The following is a 13,595-nucleotide window of genomic DNA, read 5'->3' on the forward strand; positions in this document are numbered from 1 at the left end:
TGCAGCTCAATATTAAGAAAACAAATAACCCAGGACTTCCCTGGTGGCGCAGTTGTTAAGAGTCCGCCTGCTGATGCAGGGGACACAGGTTTGTGCCCCGGTCCTGGAGGATCCCACATGCCGTGGAGCAGCTAGGCTCATGAGCCATGGCCGCTGAGCCTGCGCATCTGGAGCCTGTGCTCCGCAACAGGAGAGGCCACAACAGTGAGAGGCCCACGTACAGCCAAAAAAAAAAAAGAAAACAAACAACCCAATCCAAAAATGGGCAGAAGACCTAAATAGACATTTCTCTAAAGAAGACATGCAGATGGCCAAGAAGCACATGAAAAGCTGCTCAACCTCACTAATTATTAGAGAAATGCAAATCAAAACTACAATGAGGTATCACCTCACACCAGTTAGAATGGGCATCATCAGAAAATCTACAAACAACAAACGCTGGGGAGGGCGTGGAGAAAAGGGAACCCTCTTGCACTGTTGGTGGGAATGTAAATTGATAAAGCCACTATGGAGAACAGTATGGAGGTTCCTTAAAAAACTAAAAATAGAATTACCACATGACCCACCAATCCCACTACTGGGTATATACCCAAAGAAAACCATAATTCATAAAGACACATGCACCCCAATGGTCACTGCAGCACTATTTACAATAGCCAGGACATGGAAGCAACCTAAATGCCCAGAGACAGACGAATGGATAAAGAAGATGTGGTACATATATACAATGGAATATTACTCAGCCATAAAAAGGAACAAAATTGAGTCATTTGTAGAGACGTGGATGGATCTAGAGACTGTCATACAGAGTGAAGTAAGTCAGAAAGAGACAAACAAATATCGTATATTAACACATATATGTGGACCCTAGAAAAATGGTACAGATGAACCGGTTTGCAGGGCAGAAATAGAGACACAGATGTAGAGAACAAACATATGGACACCAAGGGGGGGAAAGTGTTGGGGGGGTGGTAGTGGTGGGATGAATTGGGAGATTGGGATTGACATGTATATGCTAATATGTATAAAATGGATAATTAATAACCTGCTGTATTAAAAAATTCAAAAAAAAATTTTTTTAATAAAAATAAAATTTAAGAAAAATAAAATAAACTATAGTGATAGAAAGCAGGCAGGGAGGGGGCACTCACAAAGGGACAGAATGAAGAAACTTTGGAGGTACTGAGTATGTTCACTGTCTCAACTGTGGTGATGGTTTCATGTGTGAATACATAGCTAGGAATTTATCAAACTGTACATGCAGTTTCAATACATGCAGTTTATTGTATATCAAGTATACCTTAATAAAGCTGTGTAGAAAAAAAGAATCTAAAAAAACAAAACCACAACATATATAAATTTGGGTGATGCAGTTAAAGCAGTGCTTCAGGAGAAACTTCATTAACTCTGTTATACTAGAAAAGGTATATAACCCATGTTAAACTAGAAAATGGAGAGCAAAGTAAACACAAGGTTAATAGAAAGGGATAATAAAGAATAGAATAGAAAACACAGAGAATAATATATTTAGCACAGGCCACTTGTCAGTGCAACCACCCAAGTATAAACTTCAGAATGCCACTACTACTGTACCTCCATGAAGGAAAGTGGCTGGGGCTCCAGCCATTCGTTTGAGCTCTTGAGCCTGGTTAGTCTGTCAGTTATCACATCATTGTCTGAACTTTTCATTGTGTTCACAAATAACAGAGCCCCTAGAAAAACTAAAAAATCAGCTTACTTAGTAACGAGAATTCAGATTTATTCTCTTCTATTTGATTAATAATCACTATTCGTGGCCGTGAACGGACGTGGAACGGATTCTGAACTTTAGACACCCACACTTTCCCTAAGGAAAGGGGCCTTCACTCAGGATTCTGCTGGTGTCTTCCGAGCCAGCCTCCTTTAAGCAGGGGAGCTCTCTCCAGACCCACCCACCGTCCCCTCGAATCCCAGGAGCCGGTGTGGCAATTCTCAGCCTGGCCTCTAGGAGTCGCATCTGCAGTTTTCGGAGTGGGCAGAGTTGCAGCCTTCTGGCTCCTGAAGCACAGCCAGGATGGGCTTCTCAGAGAAGGAAGGAAGGGCTTTTGAACACAATTAGCTTGTCTTCAAGCTCTGAGAGTCCCAAACCGCCACCCCCAGCCCCGTCCAGCCCGTGCCTGAGGGAGAAGCACCCACGACCCCGCCCCTTCCCTCCTACCCCGCTGGCAAGGTGCGTGTGGCCTCCGCCCAGCCTGGAGGAAAAGCTGCAGGCCGCGACAGGTACCTCAGCTCCCCTGCCTCGACTAGCAGGGCCTTCGGTTCTCTGGCACCACGACAGGGCCGGGCCCGACAGCCCACGGCGCCTGGGTCGTCGGCTGCGGCGGGAGAGTGAGCCCGTCCCACCTGAGGTCCAGTCACCTCGAGCCCGTCGCCTAGGTAGCTTAAGAACGTTTCGCGTCCAGAGATTCGGTCGAAGCACCCCGCGACCCCTCCGCCGCGGCGGACAAGGAGTCCGCGCGCCGCCGAGGTGGCCGGTGGACTCTGAATTCCGCGGGACCGCCCGGTCCAGAGACTCGGCCGCTGCGTCCCTGAGCCCCGCGCAAATGCGCTACCGCAGACCAGCCTAGCTGAGAAGAAACTAGAAAAGTCGTAGGTCCGGCGCCCAACGGCTGGTCGTGGTCTCCGGTCGGAGCCGTAGCGCTTCTCGGTGACGGGCAGCTGCCGCAGCCAATAGCTGGGCTCGTCGCCCTCTCGCCCCGCCTCCCCCCGCGTCCGTTGACCGCCGCATACGCTTCAAGCCAGCCTTTGGTTGTGTTGGGCTCCTTCCCGAGAGCAAGGGGTCTTTTCCTGGTCAGGCCCGCCGCGATCCCCCAAACCCTCTGACCCTCCCGTGCGTCTCCGCAGCCAACCAGACTGGACATTAACACACCCTCCCTCGCCCTCAGTAACCCCGCTCCAGGGAACCCCCGTGGGCCAAATCGCTGCGAAGGGAGTGGCGGGCTAGGGGCTCCTTGGAATGACGAGTGTTTCTGGAGTTTGTCCAGATGAGGAGGGCCCAAGAAGACTTGGGAACCTGTGCGGAAAATGTCGCTTTAAGTTCCTTAAGGTGTTTTTAGTCCCCTGGGGTATTGATCAGTGTCCATAGTTGGTGCTGATGTTGGTCAGTGGGAAAGGAACGTAAGGACTCATGACCAGTATATCTCATTTAGTCTTGTTTACTTCAGTAGTTCTCCATTTCGTCAGGTTTTTAATTTTTTTAGTTTTAATCCTAGGTGATTCTGATGCAAACCATTGACACAGAGAGAAAATTACGAGCTGTGATTTTCCAAACTCATAACCCTCTCTGTGAACTGATTTTCTATGATTCTGTTTTCCTCTTGAGTATTGGTGGGCACTGGATGATGGAACTCCATTTTCACCCTTCATCTTTTCAAAGTGCACATGCTGATATTAAAGCTGTCCAGGGTGTCTTAGGGACATTTGTATTCACAGGGCTTTTAAAAACTAGCCAGAGCAGATGGTTTCAACTGCAGTTCCCTTTTTCAGGGCTGAGGGAGCATGAGCCATTTGCAGAACTTACTGTTAGATACACTCCTGGGAACAAAGCATGTAGACAATGCAGCTCTCATCAAACTCCAGGAGCAGAGCCTATGTGTAGCATCACCTGGATTTAGTGTAAGAAAAAAACAGGTTTGGGCATAAGAGTTTAAATCTTTTTCTGTAAAGGCCATAGACAGTACATAAAAGAATGGGAGTGACTATGTTCCAATAAAACTATGAACACTGAAATTTGAATTTCATGTAATTTTTACATATCACAAAATATTATTATTTTGATTTTTTTTTCAACTACTTAAAAATGTAAAAACCATTCTTCATTTGCAGGCCTACAAAAACTGGTAGTGGTACAAATTTGGCCAGTCCACCATAGGTTGCCAACTTCTAGTCTATTTAACCTCTGCAGGTAATGCCCAGTGATGTCCGAACACTTGTGGATGGATTTGCCAAGAACCCTTTGAAAACCAGAAGAGAAGGATTGTATTTCAAGGAGAAGGACTACAAATGTGTCCGGGCAGATGACTATTCTCTTTATGCTAAGAGTGTGAGTGTTCAAGATTTGAAGACAACTTTGTAAAAACCTTAAGAAAAGAATTTGACTCCAATTTTCAGTGCCTCTCCTGATACTATCTTTAAAACAGACTAAGCCTGTTACTGCAATGGCAATGTTCGAGATAGCAGTCTAGTGCCAGGAAGGCACATGTAAAAGAAAGTACTAACAGAGAGCCTAGTTTTGAGAAATGTTCATTCCAGAATTTATCAACTGAACCTTGCCTGAACTGTCTCTCTCCACTGCAATTATTCCTCATACTCTACATTCTCCTTCTTTAAAAAACAAAGTGATATTACTCTTGTGCTTAAAACGTCTGTTGGTTCACTGTTGCCTATAAGGAATTAAGGGGATGACAGTCATATTTCTGTATGCCCTATATGATGGGTTAGGCACACTTCACCCACATTATAAAATAAGTAGCCTCATTTACAGATGAGGAAACTGAGGCTTAACCAGGTTAAATAACTCTTCCATAGTCATACAGCAGAAAATGGAGGTGCTGGGATTCAAGCCCAGAGCTATCTAATTCCAAAATGTATTTCCTTTCCGTGACATCTGTTGTTCTCACTGGGATAGGGGTATATTACAATCAATTCAGGAGCTTTTTTCAGAATACACATGCTGTTATAACAACAGTCTAAAACTTTTTGACAACTAAATTAGTGAAAAAGAGTGGAGAGTCCAAAAACAAACATAATGAATATGGAAGTCAGGAAATGGTGAAAAATGTGGCTGGCGCGTAACTTCTTGTCCTGTAACTAGAACCAAGAGAAGGGCATTCTGTTTTATTTTTATCCAGGAAAATACTGGTGTGGTTGTTGTGAAGACCCATTTGTATCTTCTGGTGGCAACTTACACTGAGGGCATGTATCCTAGTGTCTGTGTGGAAGCCACAGAGAAATTGGGTAAGTTTGCTCCCAATGCCTGTCTTTGTTCCCTGTGGTAGTCAAGTCTTCTGACTGCAAGTAACCCAATCAAACCAGCTAGGGTAGAAAGGAGGAATTTATTGGAAGGGTACCAGGGTTACTTATATAACCGGTGAAAGGACAGAGTGCAGCTGAGCCACAAGGAAAATGGATTCCAGGGACTGGAACACTGCTAGCACTCTACTCTAGTCTCTCCTCCTGAGAGGGTCAGCTTTGTTCCATCCCATTGCAGACTGCCTCCTTTCCTGGTGGTGTCATGGTCAAGCCTTGCATCCTATCTCTTAATTTCTTTTAGAACCCTGATCTGACAAGTCTTAGATCATATAATTTACCTTTATATCAGTCAGCTGGGGTTAGGAGGCGGGAAAGACAGGGTTAAAAAGCAGAGATGTAGTTGCTGGGGGCCATCCTCTATAAAAGGATTTTCTACAGAAAAATAAATTACTGTGAGCCAGGCTTATTGGTGTCTGCTACATTCCCCTTCCATGTCTCTACATTTTAAAATAAAGATCTAATGTAGAACTAACTGGGAAATTATATCCATGAGAGTTGAGCTTAATAAACGATAAATTGTATCTGTGTTTAGATTTTTTAATCTAAATTTAAATTTCTTTTTTTTAGCAGTTTTAGTAGTCACTTAAAAAAAATATATTTATTTATTTGGCTGTGCCAGGTCTTAGTTGCAGCAGGCAGGCTCCTTAGTTGTGGCATGCGAACTCTTAGTTGCAGAATGCATGCGGGATGTAGTTCCCTGACCAGGGATTGAACCCAGGCCCCCTGCATTGGGAGCGCAGAGTCTTATCCACTGTGCCACCAGGGAAGTCACCTAAATTTAAATTTCTAAAAAAAAGTTTTTGTTGGAGTTGCTTGAATACTCCTTTGAGATAGTAGAATCCTCCATCTACTTCTGCTAGTGAGGAAAGCAGCCAACCTTTCATTCTTTCAACGAATTCTCAGTGACAACCTACATGTATGTGCGCAGCACTATCCTAATAAACTAGGAAATCAAAGCTGGTTAAGATAGTCTCTGCTTTCCATGCCTCTATACGATACTGCTGCCCTATCTGCCTGAAATATCTTCCCTTCTGTCCCTGCCCTTTCACATCCAGTTGGCAAATTCCTAATTATCATTGAAAACCCAAATCAGATCTTGGGCTTCTCTCTACTGTGCTATGTATTTTATGCATACCTTTATTATTACTGACATTAGAGTCCTTTGTTTACCTTGATTGTGAGCCCCTAGAAGGCAAAAATTTCGTCTTAATCCAGTCCCTAAAACAGTGTCTAATGATGAGTAGGAAATTAATGCATGTTTGATGAACAAATAAATGAATGACCTCTGCCTAGCAGAATCTGGGAGGGCTCCAGACAGCGGAATCTTTTTTTCTTTTTTGATTAATTTTTATCGGAGTATAGTTGCTTTACAATGTTGTGTTGGTTTCTACTGTACAGCAAACTGAATCATCTATATGTAGACATATATCCCCTCTTTTTTGGATTTCCTTCCCATTTAGGTCACCACAGAGCATTAAGTAGAGTTCCCTGTGCCATACAGTAGGTTCTCATTAGTTATCTATTTTATACATAGTATCAATAGTGTATATATGTCAATCCCAATCTCCCAATTCCTCCCACCCCCTCCTTCCCCTCTTCGTACCCATAGTTTGTTCTCTACATCTGTGTCTCTATTTCTGCTTTGCAAATAAGATCATCTACACCATTTTTCAGACAGCTGAATCTTAAAGGATTAATTGAGAAAGTAACTACCATCACAGAAACTACACACACAAAAAATGTATATAAGTACAGACCTTCACAGTTGTCATAAATAGTTCCCTGGCATGGATTGTCATAAACCATGCTACACGGCTGGCAATGAGGTATTCTAGGAGCAAATAGGACTGAGCGTAGGCAAGACACAACTTAGGAAGCACCTAACAGGAGGGGTGATCTCCAGCATGGGAGAAACAGGCAATTACAACCACCGAGGATCTTTCCTGAGCAGGTATCAGGATTTAAGGGAGGTTCAGTTTCAGTAGGGTAGGGCAGGAGCAGGAGGACAGAATGGAGACTTGTATATCTGGGCTAATTATCGAATTAAAGCTATCCAGAAAAGGAAGCCAGGAAAATGAGCAATTAGGCTCTAAAGAGGCCAGACGCTATCCTATCAGCTGTGGCCCGGGGCTAATTCCCCAGGTATCCTGTGGAGAAGACCAGAGAAGTTGCCTGACCACTGTAATGTAGATTCTGTGGCTGGCATTGAAGAGTGCTTAGGGCCACAAGAGACTCCAAAGAATGCGTGTTATTTAGGACAGGGCTGACATCATTCCACTAAGATCTCACTACTCTGGGAAGGGATCGGCTATCCTGGAAGTGATTTAATGCTCATGAGGGATGGATGAGGCTGATATCCACTCAGGAGCCAGTTACTTATCTCTTGTCTCAATTTTTTTTTTTTTTTTTGGCTGCGCCCACATCACTTGCGGGTTTCACAACCAGGGATTGAACCTGGGCCACCCACCGCAGTGAAAGCGCTGAGTCCTAATCACTGGACCTCCAGGGAATTCCCTCATGTCTCATTACTTCTATTTCCTTGACTTGTTTTTCTTTTAATTATATTTTTCTCTTTCAAAAATTATGCATGACAATTATAGAAAATTTGGGAAATAAAGAACTATTACAATTTTTTATTATGAAAGATTCTAGGAGCATTGTGTGTGTGTGTGTGTATATATATACAAACATATATCTCCCCTAATAGACAATGAACTCCTTGAAGTCAGGGATTGGGTCTTAACTCTCCAGTCATCCTTGTATCTCCAAGTACTTAGCACAGTGCCTAGCACACGGTAGTTACGAACATTTATGGAATAAATGAATGAATCATATTGTGATAATGTACTGTTCATAAGTAATAACCATATTCTGTTTTCTTTCAGGAGAATATCTAAGAAGAAAAGGAAATTAAGTCATCACAGGACTATGAAAGACAGCTTTTATGATTTTAGAAGAAAACTATAGATCCTAAAGAAAAAGTAATGCCTTATATTGTGGTTGAAAAATACTAGGCAGAAGATACTGAAAAGGAAGAATGAGTTAAGGAAGCAATTTTTCTTAGTTCAAGAGATCCTCTTCTTTAATTGGAATTACTTAGTCCACTTTATTTGTTCCTTTTTTTTTTTTTTGGCGTTGGTCATTGGCATGAATGTGAGGCATTTCACAGGGCATATGATAGTTTCACAGGGCATATCTGTTGGGAGACTCCTCCATGAGTCTCTGTATTCCCACACATCTTGCTGGGTATGCCAAGAATACAAGGCCCTAACCACTCTTCATGCAGACCATTTCAGGGTTATGTTGCAGGAAGCAACCTTGAAAAATGAAGTGATGTCTCCCTTCAGAACCAAGGGCAAGCTTGCTTACTGCTTGCTCTGAAAGAGGTAGATTCCCTGAATTCAGTGTTCCTGTCCTAGAGTGCAGCTCACTGCATGTGTGGCATCTATCTGGTCCACATCACCCCTGTGGGACCTGGGGAAAAGGGGAACCAATGTACAGACCACCCAACAACAGGCCACTCGTCAAGGTATCCGAGGGACACTCCGCACTCCCCACCATCTGCAGGCATCTGATTTTGTTGAGCACTGGAAAGGTCTTCCCAAAAATCAACTCAAAAAGATTTCTGACTCCACCTCCCTCACTTCCTCCTAGTCCACACAACTTAGTGGGGTCAATGAATACAGCCTTCCCCAGAAAGGGTTCATCTCCTCTTGGTCACCTCCTGGGTGATGATCAGAACGATGAGGGTAGAGAGTATATATAACCTATTTTGAAAATTCAGGATTCTACCCTGATCATTCCTGGCCATGGTGCATCTTTCTTTCTCCTAATAGCAACCCCAGGCCAGTCTGTTTGCACAGCCTCCAAGTGTCCCTAGGGAGGGAATACCACAGGCCACTGGCATTTCTTGACATTATCATGCAGTTTTCTGAATTCCAAAAGCATGCTATCTGAGGCAAAGTGTCTTTCGTTAATGTTTATAAAATTCTCCCACTTTCAGGTTTTGTATAACAGCCTTTCAAGGAGCTTACCTCCAATACAATTCCTTTTCTGAGCTTGGGTGCCAAGAACTACAGATTTGTTCTGGGTGGTCAAGCTGACCACTAGTCCGTTCATTCATTTATCTGTTCAGCTGCTTGATTCTTTTCTGAGTTAGAGGTAAAAGTACATTTAAAATTTACTTATTTAGCATTCGTTGAGTAGCCTACTGTGTGCTAGGTACTGTTGATACAAAAGTAAATAATATATACACCCCACCGCAGATAGGATTACAATTTAGTGAAGAAAATTTATAAATGAGTCACATTACCATGTGATAAATGCTGTAACAGATAGAAAAAAAGAACTGTAAAGCACAAAGCCTAAAGCAATCAACTGTGCATTCAGGAGCCTGAAAATGCATTTGAAGTGAATCTGGAAGATTAAGTAAGTACAGAAGAGAGCAAAAAGCATTCCAGGTTTAAGGAATAGCGTATGCAAGTTCCTGTTGTGTGAAAAGAATGGTGAGAGGTTCAGTGTGGCTGGAAAATAGTATGTATGAGAGAATGATAAATGAAACTGGGAAGATGGATGGGGCCAAAGGAGAAAAGGCTACTTTCTTCAGGCTAACTCAAAGGACATCAAGCAGTGCTGCGGTATAAACAGTACTTTTTGAAACTTTTATAATTTTGATTGCAAAAGTAATATACACTCATAAAAACACTTGAGAAAATAAGTTACTCATAATTTCACATTAAATGAAAACAACTGTTGATAGTTTCTGTTATTTTCTTCCAGTCTTTTTTCAGTGCACATAATATATACATTTTTTTTATAAATCTATAGTTTTATTGAGACAAAAACTGACAGTGTTGGTATGAAGTTTAACATTTAAACAAAAGTTTTCACAGAAACCTAACACATGCCTAAAAAGATTTTACAACAGAGTTCTAGATGCAGGTCTAAATGATGTCAAGAACTGATGGATCTCATGATTCAAGACAGCATTTTGGGTTTTAGTTAATTCTTAGGATTAAAAAAATCTGTTTTGTTTTAAAGTGAACCACTGCCCCAGTATGAAAATTTAATCACCTGAGACCAGGGCTTCAGAAATCATTCAACTCTTGAAGTGACTCAGTGAACTTGTACTGTCAGTGACTGAACCCTGCCACCAATGGTTTCAAAGTTCAAAAAACAGAGGCTCCAAGAGTTTTCCACCCTAAGAGCACCGGCCCTTGTCTTTGCCTACTCTCCCATCTCCTATACCACCCTCTGCCCTTCCCCAAATACTTCAGCCAGTGGCTTGGAGAGAGAAGCTGATATTTATAACTTCAAAATTGGAAAAGAAAGGGTCTTCTTGTCAATTTCAAGAATTAGCACCTCTAAGACAGAATGATCTGCCTGTGTATACACTCCAATAAGACATTTCCTCCTCAACCAGTTTCCATCCCCCAAAATGGCAGCTTTGGTAACTTCTTAACTGGGAAGTTAAGAAGTTACTAAAGCTTAATGCTTTTTGGGAACAGCATTAAGCTCAGGCAGGGAACACCTTGGCTTCTAAGTTTCAGGCATTCACAGCTTTTTTTTTAACAGTCTCTCACAGACCTCATTTAGGTTGCCAATGACATTTTTTGAAAGGATAAAATATTCTGGACACAGAACCAAATCATCATTAGTTGTTCTTTCCTTTGTTTCAACATTTGCCCCCAACAGGCCCCAAATTTTAACAAAAATGACTCTAACCCATCCCCCTTCTTTCCCACCCCACCCCTCCCACCCCAAATAATACACCAGAAATAGCCAAAAACTACATACATGCTACGCTGTAAAAATGCAGAGTTAACACTATTGGGAAGAAGGTTGTGGGTTGTGGAGATGCTCTTTGAAGATCTACGGTATCTTTTGCTCTCCCACATCCCATTCTGCAAGTTTTGTCCTTCATAGAAGGCCCTTTGCTTTTCTCAGCAAAGTTCAGAATGGGTTGTCTTGAAACACTGACCCTCCTTCCCCTCCACTGGGATGGGTGTGCAAACTATACAGCATGTAGCAGCTTTAAAGCACTTGGGCTGCTGTAGGGCACAGACACTATACTGGCTCTTCAAAGGACATCTTCTCAAGCCCCCTCTACAGTGTCAAGACAAGTAGAACTCCTCCTTTCCCCACTTGAAACCCACAGTCAGATGTGACGGGCTGGTACTCAGGAGAGTTAATTCTTGTCATCTTTTTTGTCATCATCCTCCGAGGGGTAGGAATGCCACGTCAGCCTTTCCTCATAGGAGGATATGACAACCTGTGGGCACTTGACATTGGCTTCCGTGGCAGGGACCAGGTGAGCCCCATCAGAGTTTTTCCATTTCATCAGGAACATGAGTTCTCCACTGGAGTCTGTAGCTCCAATAATCCGCTCCGATCCAAACCCCCGGCAAAGCCTCGTGGCTTTTCTGACTCTTCTTTCTTCTTCTTTGCTTCGCTCGCCTCCCCCTTATCTTCCGAATCAGAATCAGCTTTGCGCTTGCCTCCCTCTGATTTATGTCTCGTGTGCTGTTTTCTGTGACTGCAGGAACTCGGCAATGAAGTCGGGGCGATCCAGGTTTTCTTCTGGCTCCCAAGTGTCGTCCTCATCTGAGAACCCCTTCCACTTTAGGAGGTACCCCACTTTGCCCTTTACCACTCGACGGTCGAGAACTTTTTCCACCACATATTCTTATTCCTCTTCTTCTAGCACCTCCTCCACTTTCTTCTTGTTTTATTTTTTCCCCATAGTGCCCACCAGCTTTCTGGTATAAAGGGTGACGCTGCTCAGAGCAGCGCCCACGAGCCCAAGAGGAATCGGTGCCGTGCTACTGGCGTGTCTTGTCGGGTCGGGCAGGGGAGTGGCGACCATAATATATACATTATAACCTAACCTAAATCATGAACACAGATGGTTGACAACCCACCCTGTTCATATAGCATAATGTTATAAAATCTTGTATTTCATTTAAAATTGCTTAGAAAATTTTAATTGCTTAGAAAATATTTTAATCATTGCATATCACATGGTATTCCTCTTTGTTAGATATTTATGTTATATCCACTTTTTCACTTTGTAAATAACGCTGCCGTTTACAACTTTTACATAATTCTTTGTGTCTCTGATTATTTCCTTAGGTCTGGAAGTGGAGTTTCAGGGTCAGAGTATGAGCAACTTTACAGCTCTCTAGTTTTGTTGTTGTTGTTTTGTTTTGTTAACAGAGAAGTTTTACACCATGGTTAATAAGAGGCAGAGTTTTTTGTGGGGGTAGGTGGGCGGGGAGGGAGTTATATGTAATTCAGCTGTTAACTCATCAGTTTCCTATGCTTGTGGGATTGGGCCTGAGGCAATCTTACCAAGTGCCTCAGTAAATGAGAAAGAGAGGAAATGCAGTCAATTGAACTGGCTGAGTCAGAGACCAGAGAGGCAGGTTACTATTTGAATCCAGACAGTGCTAAATCATGGTGACATTGGACAGTTGCTCCTGTATGATATAGAGATACTCATGAGGTTTGCAGGACAAGCCAGGAAACATTTGGGGACTTCTAGATACAACTCCAAAGGAGTCCAGGCATGCCAAGGCCCAGAGCTAAACAGAAGGCTGGGCTATCAATGCTTCAGGCTAAAGTCACACTATATTATCAAAACAGAGTGGACTAGAGCAGAGATATGCAAAGAATAGCACTCAGACCCACAAGACTAGAACATCTGAACATGCTGATGTGTGTAGAAGGGAGATGTAACCATAAAAAGTGGAAGCTGGTCAGCCAGGGAAGCCTAGAAAAGGAGTCATGGGAGCAAAGGCTGGCTGGGCCATTCCAGGTGGGAGGATCTTTGAGCAAACAATTCAAGTTGTCTGGTATTTTCTAGCAGCAACTTTCTGACAGCAACTGGGTGTCCTAGAATTCAATCCCATTTTGAACTAACTACCTGGGGTTAGTGCAGACCCTACAGGTTAAGGGGCTCAGCCCTGTAAGACTGCCTTCACCTCAGAAGCCAGCCACAACTCCCAGGTCCTCAGGTTACCCACACTTGTGACTTGGCTACAAATTTGGGGGTTCCCTTGACCACCCGCCCTTCAGGTTTGATAATTTCCTAGAATGACTTAAAGAACTTAAGTGCCATACTTATGATTACAGTTTTATTATAAAGGATACAACTCAGGAGCAGTCAAATGTAAGAAATACTTAGGGCATGGTACCGGAGGTGGGAATGGGCTCAGAGCTTCCATGCTCTGGTGCACCACTCTCTCAGTACATCATTGTGTTCACCAACTACGTAGCTCTCCAAACCTCATTGTTCCAGGGTTTTTATATGGTGGTTTCATTAGTGGGCATGAATAATTAAGTCAGTGGCCACCTGATTGAACTTAGTCTCCAGCCCCTCTCTCCTCCCCAGAGATCAGGGGTTGAGGCTGAAAATTTCAACCCTCTAATCTAATTGACTAGTGACTAGCCCCCATTCTAAAGATATCCAGCCCCTCATTAGCATGAATAACAAAAGACACTCCTATCATTCACAAAATTCCAAG

The 13,595-nt window shown here is 43.1% G+C and overlaps 2 protein-coding genes and 1 pseudogene across 3 annotated transcripts in view; 1 reads left to right on the plus strand and 2 right to left on the minus strand.

Annotated features, from left to right (window-relative positions):
* Positions 1-1,715, minus strand: part of LOC136134060 (protein FAM228B) — a 34,622-nt gene extending 32,907 nt beyond the window's left edge. The window contains exon 1 of one of the 2 annotated variants that reach the window (XM_065891543.1): positions 1,594-1,715. In XM_065891543.1, coding sequence (XP_065747615.1) covers positions 1,594-1,689 — 96 coding nt within the window. In that variant the 5' untranslated portion in view covers positions 1,690-1,715. The remainder of the gene's footprint in view (positions 1-1,593) is intronic. The other variant, XM_065891542.1, reaches the window with a different exon arrangement.
* A 1,822-nt stretch (positions 1,716-3,537) lies between these two features.
* On the plus strand, positions 3,538-7,984 carry PFN4 (profilin family member 4). Its single transcript, XM_065891679.1, has 4 exons — positions 3,538-3,654; positions 3,944-4,081; positions 4,890-4,995; positions 7,956-7,984. The coding sequence occupies exons 1-4, from the start codon at positions 3,538-3,540 to the stop codon at positions 7,982-7,984; spliced, it is 390 nt and encodes a 129-aa protein (XP_065747751.1).
* Positions 7,985-11,257: 3,273 nt separating this feature from the next.
* On the minus strand, positions 11,258-11,812 carry LOC136133979 (chromobox protein homolog 1 pseudogene; annotated as a pseudogene).
* Positions 11,813-13,595: the final 1,783 nt, after the last annotated feature.

This window comes from Phocoena phocoena, chromosome 14 (assembly GCF_963924675.1).
Source record: "Phocoena phocoena chromosome 14, mPhoPho1.1, whole genome shotgun sequence".
Classification (NCBI taxonomy): Eukaryota; Metazoa; Chordata; class Mammalia; order Artiodactyla; family Phocoenidae; genus Phocoena; species Phocoena phocoena.

Coding starts and splice junctions, on each gene's coding strand:
- PFN4 (XM_065891679.1), top strand. CDS start 3,538: ATGAGCCATTTGCAGAACTTACTGTTAGATACACTCCTGGGAACAAAG. Junction 3,655..3,943: donor TAGCATCACCTGGATTTAGT/GTAAGAAAAAAA, acceptor TAACCTCTGCAG/GTAATGCCCAGTGATGTCCG. Junction 4,996..7,955: donor GGAAGCCACAGAGAAATTGG/GTAAGTTTGCTC, acceptor GTTTTCTTTCAG/GAGAATATCTAAGAAGAAAA.